Source organism: Pteronotus mesoamericanus, unplaced genomic scaffold (genome assembly GCF_021234165.1).
Source record: "Pteronotus mesoamericanus isolate MK-2021 breed Mesoamerican mustached bat unplaced genomic scaffold, CSHL_Meso_final contig_20, whole genome shotgun sequence".
Lineage (NCBI taxonomy): Eukaryota > Metazoa > Chordata > Mammalia > Chiroptera > Mormoopidae > Pteronotus > Pteronotus mesoamericanus.
In genome coordinates, this window is record NW_026555085.1 from 97,272,877 (window position 1) to 97,280,548 (window position 7,672).

At 43.2% G+C, this 7,672-nt stretch overlaps 1 protein-coding gene across 1 annotated transcript; it reads left to right on the top strand.

Annotated features, from left to right (window-relative positions):
• Positions 1 to 580: 580 nt before the first annotated feature.
• On the top strand, positions 581 to 1,109 carry LOC129067257 (60S ribosomal protein L32-like). The gene has a single exon (XM_054568985.1). It carries the CDS (start codon positions 635 to 637, stop codon positions 1,040 to 1,042), a length of 408 nt encoding a protein of 135 aa, XP_054424960.1. The 5' UTR covers positions 581 to 634; the 3' UTR covers positions 1,043 to 1,109.
• The last annotated feature ends 6,563 nt before the right edge of the window (positions 1,110 to 7,672 follow it).

The following is a 7,672-nucleotide window of genomic DNA, read 5'->3' on the forward strand; positions in this document are numbered from 1 at the left end:
GAAGATGGAATGGAACTCTGCACCACACCTCATAGAGTTCAAGGGCCATTAACAATACCTTTATTTATAATAAGGAATAGTGGAAATATTGACGGAAATGATGGAATGCAGGATTTCCTGTAAAGTGCATGAACAGAGCAATAATGCGCAAGGTGCCTTTATCAACAGCCCTGGTCAATTCCACGTAAATGCCTGACATGACCTTTTGTGCTTGTGAGCTACTTCAGTTACAGTAACATCAGAGAAGATAGCCAAAAGCATTTCCTATAAATTCAAATGTTTTCCTATTAATGTGAATCAATACATGAAAATCAATGCCTACCTCATATTCAGACACACTCAGAATGCTATGTACAGGCACACACATACACACACACAGAAAAAGAATATATATATACCTTTATCTCACTTTCTTAAATGTTACCTTAAGAGAGCACCAGCAAGCATATGTAGTCTAGGGAAGGAAGCACCAAGTTCCATTAAGCAATTATGAAATTCCAGTAACTGAATTAGCCTTCCTAAGTCACAGGAATCTGAATGACTTCAGCAAGATTTGTCCTAAATAATTAACAAGTCAGCCTCTCTCTTCCTCAGCGCTGTCTACGGAGGTGGCAGCCGTCTCTTACTTGGCACCATGGCTGCCCTCAGACCCCTCGTGAAACCCAAGATTGTCAAAAAGAGGACCAAGAAGTTCATTCGGCACCAGTCAGACCGATATGTCAAAATTAAGCGGAACTGGCGGAAACCCAGAGGTATTGACAATAGGGTGCGCAGAAGATTCAAGGGCCAGATCTTGATGCCAAACATTGGTTATGGGAGCAACAAGAAAACAAAGCATATGCTGCCCAGTGGTTTTCGAAAATTCCTGGTCCACAATGTCAAGGAGCTTGAAGTGCTGCTGATGTGCAACAAATCTTACTGTGCTGAGATTGCTCACAACGTCTCCTCGAAGAACCGCAGAGCCATTGTGGAAAGAGCAGCCCAGCTGGCCATCAGAGTCACCAATCCCAATGCCAGGCTGCGCAGTGAAGAAAATGAATAGACAGATTGTGTACACATTGTATTTGTGTTAATAAAACCTTAAAATTCTGCAAAAAAAAAAAAAAAAAGTCAAATACTTTTTCCTTAAGAGTTAAAAACTTTGCAAGTTTAAAGGATCTTTTCATACTTGGCTACTAAAATCCATGGACCTCTCAATTATACGTATTTCAAAACTTTTGGATTTAGATTATTTAATGTTTGAGATGGGGGAAATAATATTATTGTATCCCATATTCTCTAAACCTTTTTTCCTTCATATGACTTTAGTCCCCTGATGGCTATAAAAGAAAGTAATTTCCTAGAACATTTTATTCTACTGCAAAATGTTTCTTCTGTATTTATCTAGCACACGTATCGTGATGTTGCCTCAAAAGCAGCATTGGAATGACTGGCAAGCAAGACGCTGATGAGGGAGACTAGAAGAGAACAAGAAAGTGTAAGCTCTAGGAGCTTGGGTCTTAATGAGGAACACACATCAGGAGAACATGTAAAGCCATTTAAAAATATATGTCTGGGCTGAGTAGTGTTCCATTGTAGATATTGATCACATTTTCTTTGTGTATCATATTTACTTGGCTGTCATGAATCATGCTGCAATGAACACAAGAGTACAACCCGGGTGGGCAAAGGTACTTTTACAGTTGTTTGCATGGAAAATAATATAATAATAAATTATAGTATAAGAATAAACTCTGTGCTTTGTGCACTCACAACTGTAAACCTGCTTTTGTCCCACCTTGTATATCTTTACAAGATGGATCTGGAGAGCATCATGCTAAGCCAAGTAAGTCAGGCAGAAAAAGGACAAGAACTATATGACTTGAGTCATATTTGGGATATAAAACATAAAGCAACAAACAAACAATACAAAAAAAATTCATAGACATAGACAACAGTACAGTGGTTACTAGAGAGAAAGGTGGGCTGGGAGAAGAATAAAATAGTTAAAGAGGTCAACTCTATGGTGATGTGTAAAATCCGAAGTATTAGCTCTGACATCAATTTCAGAGACCAGGAAACGAAAGCAAGGGAAGGGAGTAGTCGTGGACAGAAACGGGCCTTCTCAGTGCTCCAGAAACTATACCACCCACTTGGCGTTATTTCTGCTCCGGACATTTTAAAGGAAAGCGTTAAGGTTTAAGTAATGATTTTAATGTATTGCTTTATTGACAGGCTTGTGTGAGTCATGTGAAGAGCCAAATTAATAAAGATGCTGAAAAGAGAATAAGAGATGACTGTGTGGAAACTGAAAGACACCCAGAAGGAGTTAAATAGCTGCTGACTGTCCACTGAGGCGGAAGAGACACAGAAGAGAGCCAAAGGATTAAAGAAGAGAAGGTTTGATGAAAGTAAAGTGATTGTCGACAGTCTGAGATGAGAATTTGCGGGTGGACTTGAAATCGCAAGACCGTGCGTTTAGCAGAGGCTGCGAAGGCACTGAGTGCTCCCTCCGCAGTTTGGAGAGAATTTTGTTCTTTTTGTTCAGACTCCTCTGTGTGGACTCAGAATATCAGTGACCCGACTATGGATTGAATTGTGTCCTCAGAAGAAATATATTGAACCCCAGTACCTGTGAATGCAACCTTATTTAGAAACAGGGTCATGAGGTTCTCCTGGATGCAGATGAGCCAGTCTCCAGGCTTCTGGCTTATGATTAATGCTAATAATTATTTACAGGGCATACATCTATACATACATAAAATATACATGGATTGAATACTTGAATACCATTAAATTACTGTTGTATGGTTTAAACTCCTCTTCAATTTAGTTTTTCTCCTTTGCAGATGCACTTTTTTAGTTGATTCAGACTGTATTTAAATGAACTTTGGTAAGAGGTAGGAGTGGAAGCAATGATTTGCCAAATGTCGATAGAAAAGAGAGAGAGAGAGGACACTTATGAATTTGCCAAAAATGAAAATGAAATTTTGGAAATATGCTGTTTCTGGTTTAAAAAAATCCAGGATTCTTTTAAATGAGGGCATTGTTCACAGGAATATTAAAATGATCATTCTATTATACTTCAAAAGAAGTTAAGACCTAATGGAACAGTGCATCTTTCATCTCAGCTGTAAAAAAATCCAAACAAGAAGTACACCAAACCTAAATTTCTCATACAACACATTCCTGGCCTGAACGTGCTCCCAAACTCCCACACCTTCAGCTATTTCCTGCCTGCAGGGGTGGGGAGGGCGGGGTGGGGTGGCAGAGATCTACTGGCGGCGGCCACCTCCCAAAAGATTTAACATTTCACAGATAACATGATTTTTGCGCCTAAAAGTTGGGAATTAAAACCAAATTCTCATTTAAAAAAAGCAGGAGGTAAAATAAGAGGAAATGGAATGGGCGACAAGGCCACTTGGAAGTCCTGCGGTACTGATGGCATCCTGGCTCTCCCCTAGAATAAACGCTACGTCCCTTGGCGAGGCTTGAACCAGGACTTGGCATCAAACATTTCTCCTCGGTATCCAGGGGTCCAGGCCCCCATGAGGTCACACGGGACCTGGTGGTGAGAGTGTAGGTTCTCAAAGAAACGTGGATTTTGAAGTTAAATTAATCTGGGTTCACATCCTATTTCATTTATTCACCTAATAATGATCTGGCAAGCACCTTTGATATGCCAAATGCTAAAAATAAAAAATAAGTAGAGCACGTCTTTCCCTTTCAGAGCTTAATTACACACCACGCGCCCTCAGGCAACACCAAACCTCTGCCTGCCCCACCTATAAAATGGGTATTTTTAAGAAACTCCTCTCACAGGTAGATCCTGGCGAAGGTGATAGGTTTCCCTTCAATATTCACCTTCCTCCCCCATGTAGCAGGGTGATTTGGTTTATCTTTTCAGACCCCAAAAACTCCTGTGTCCACCTCCTCCTGCTTGTGCATTTAATAATGGATTCAGATTGTTGTGGATAAGAAAGCCTAGATCTTAGAAGTATGTTGAAATATAAATATTAGGAAAAGGACAATGGCCTCTGCTCCCCTTGATGCCAGACACTTCAGTCTCTCCCTGTGCACCACTGGTGCCTTTCAAGCTGCTACCCCGGTGCTGGAGCTCAGAGGGAGGGAGAGCAGCAGGTGAGTCCGTGTGTGGGCTGTTAAGAGGAACTGTTTGGGGCTCCGGTTGTTTTTCTTTTTTTTTCACTGACTCAATCCTCACTAGTTTTTGCAGCCACAAGTTGTGGGGACTTATCTTCCTGTCACTGAAACCCTGGCCTGGGGCCTGGTGTGGGGCCAGGACTCCTCATTCCCAAGATCTCCCTCCTGAATTTGTATCCACCACACTTAGTGTAGGACCAGCCCATTCTGTCTCTTCACCCTACCTATCAGTCTGGATGGATGTAGTTTCTTTAATTCCATAGTTGTCAGACTTCCATTCAATTTGATTTCCGATGGTTCTAAGTGCTGGTTGTGCTATATTTTAGCTATAATTTTGATGTGGTTGTGGGAGGAGGTGAGCCACGTCTGCCTATGCTGCCATCTTGACCAGAAGTCCTACCAATCAATCAGAACAAGAAGGAAAAAGAATCCAAAAAATTGAGGACAGTACAAGCAACCTCAGGGACAACTTCAAACATTCCAACATTCACATCATAGGGGTGTCAGAAGGAGAAAATAAAAAGCAAGATATTGGAACTCTACTTGAAAAAATAATGAAAGAAAACTTCTCTAATTTGGTGAAGGAAATAGACATGCAAATCCAGGAAGCACAGAGAGTCCCAAACAAGATGGATGCAAAGAGGCCCACACCAAGACACATCAGAATTAAAATGCCAAAGGTTAAAATAAAGAGAGAATCTTAAAAGCAGCAAGAGAAAAAAAGTTAGCTACCTACAGGGGAGTTCCCATAAGACTGTCAGCCGATTTCTCAAAAGAAATTTTGCAAGCTATAAGGGATTGGTAAGAAATATTCAAAGTCATGAAAAGCAGAAACCTACAGCCAAGATTGCTTTACCCAACAAAGGCATCATCAAAGGGCAGCTAAAGAGTTTCCCAGACAAGAAAAAACTAAAGGAGTTCATCATCACCAAACTATTATTATATGAAATGCTAAAGGGACTTATTTAAGAAAAACAAGATCAAAACTATGAAAAATAAAATGACAATAAATTATATATATATCAACAACTGCATCTACAAAATAAACTAAGCAACCAAGAATAACAGAGACAGAATCATGGATTTGGATAACGTTTTGATGGGAGAGGGGTAGAGGTGAAGGGATTAATAAGTACAAATAGATAGTTACAGAATAGCCATGAGGATGTAAAGTTCAGTATAGGAAATGGAGTAGCTGAAGTAGTTACACGCATGGTCCATGGACATGAACAAGGGTGGGGGCACTGCCTGAGGGAGTGGGGGGTGTTGGGCGGAGGGGGGCAAACAGGTAAAAACCAGGACAGCTATAATAGCATAATTTACAAAATGTACTTTAAAAAAGAAATATAAACATTATAGCACAGTGAGATCTTATATTCATTTACTCTCTATTAAACGATTTACTAACTTATTTTTCATTTTTTTCCATTCCTGTTACTATCCCGTCCTTCACTCAAAATTCTCTGTCCTTTTTTTAAAAAATTGTGTTTAAATATACATAACGTAAAAATTGACTATTTTAACCACGTTTAGTGCTTAAATCACAAACACCAAGGACACTCACGCTCTCGGGACAGCAGCGTCCCGTCCACCTGCGGGCCCTCGCCGTCCTCTCCACTGCGGCTCCGCCCGCCGGGCCCAGCCCCCCGCCCCTCCTCCAGCCCCCGGACCGCACCCCCCGGCTTTCTCGGCCTGCAGACCTGACCCCTTGAGGGACCAGGCCCACCATTTTCACACACAAATGCAAATCCAGGGTCAATATTTGATGATTTCTCAAGAGAAGCAGGAACATCTATATGTTTATGTTCATTCTTGATCCTTTACCATTTGGCTCAAATTTCTTTTCAAAGTCATGAAAAGAAATCTTCTCAAACTTCTTTTCAAAGTGGCACTGGCCAGTCTATACCCCCTGCAAGGCAGACCCTAAATAGAAGCCAAAACCTCCAGTATCAGAGCAGAAAGTCGGTCAATATTTTCTTAAATGGTTATATTTACAAATAATCACTTAGACCTGTGAAGGTAACCAAGGGAATAAAACGCTTAACAGGTTAAACACGGATGTTTTTAAGGACAGCGTAAGAAGGACTATAGTTGTTTATTAGTCTAAACTACTTGAGTTTTTTACATTTTTGCTTGTATGACTTTGATCAATTAAATATGAAAAGCAATGAAGAAAAAAAAAATCCCTCCACTAATCGCTCGGACGCTCCCGGCTGGGCCGGTTTCCCGGCTGAGACCAGGAACCGCGTGTCCTGCCGCCGCAAGGCCGTGGGCGCAGCCCCGCCGGCCCGCAGAGGAGCGGGTAGGCCGCCGGGGTCCCTGCGCGCTCGCGGGGGTCCCGCGCTGCACACCCCTGCCCGCACTGGCTTTCCCCAGCTCTTTCTCTGCCCACACCCCACGGACAGTCCCTGCTGGCTGCTCCGGGAGGACGGCCACGGTATCCGAGGACGCGGCCGAGCCGCCCTCCCGAGCCCTGTTCAGTATCCAACGACCGCGCGGCACCGGCCACTGAGCTCACCACCACGGGCCGCGAACCCTCTGCCTCTTCGGGATGACGCAAAACTGGCCTTTTCTGCAGTGCCCACAACCCCCTCCGTTCACTCCGCCGGGATGTCTTTGGCCCGGGGGTGGGGGGACCTTCGTCCAGGTCACACGAGGCCATGAGCACACGTTTCTGTCCTCCTTTCTGTAGACTTCCCGTCCCCAGCCCGGGGGACACGGGTCACCTGTCCTCAGCTTACCCCCAGCCCCGAAAAAAAAAAAAAGATGGCAGGAGACTGATCTGAGAATGAGAGTAACTGCAGGGGTTTTACTTATTGTACTTTGATAAAACCAGTTGACGGCTGTTGAATGTTTTACTTTGTGTCAGACGCTATTGCAAGCTCTGTGCTCTGTGATGTAAGCGCAATTAGCCCCGTTTTAAACCACGGAAACGGAGGCCCAGGAAAGCTGTTACCTGCTCAGGGCAAAAGTTTAGTAAGCGGCAAAGCCTGACTCCCAGCTCTGCCTCCAGAGCCTGTGCTCTAAACGGCTGCAATACAGAGCCTTTCGGGATGAAGCAACACGCGAGTGCAAAAACGATCAATCCGTACCGCAGGCTGGAATCAGCAAAGCGTTCAGCCTGTTACGTCTCGGAGATCCCTCTTCCCAGGGAAAGGAATAGGACATCGTTGATGAGTCAATACTTAGACTCTTACCTCTCTTCCCCCGAAGTATAAATCGTCGAAATGGCATTCTGAGCTTTATAAACTCAATGAAAAAGAATATTTCCAAGGCTTATTCACTAGAGGTCACTCTCCTAACGGTGGCGTCTGGTTTTTCCTTGTTTCCGAGAAAGACGCAGTTAGCCCGCAAACGCTGGTGGCTGCTCGCGGTGCCCAGCAGATGGCGCTAAGATCCCACGGAACAACTACACTTCGCTGACTTCAGCATCTCAAGCGTCAAGGCAGGTTCACTATTTTGGTACGTTTTCAAATATAACACTGTTTGGTTGTTAAGATACTCTACCCAAATCACACATAACTCATCATCT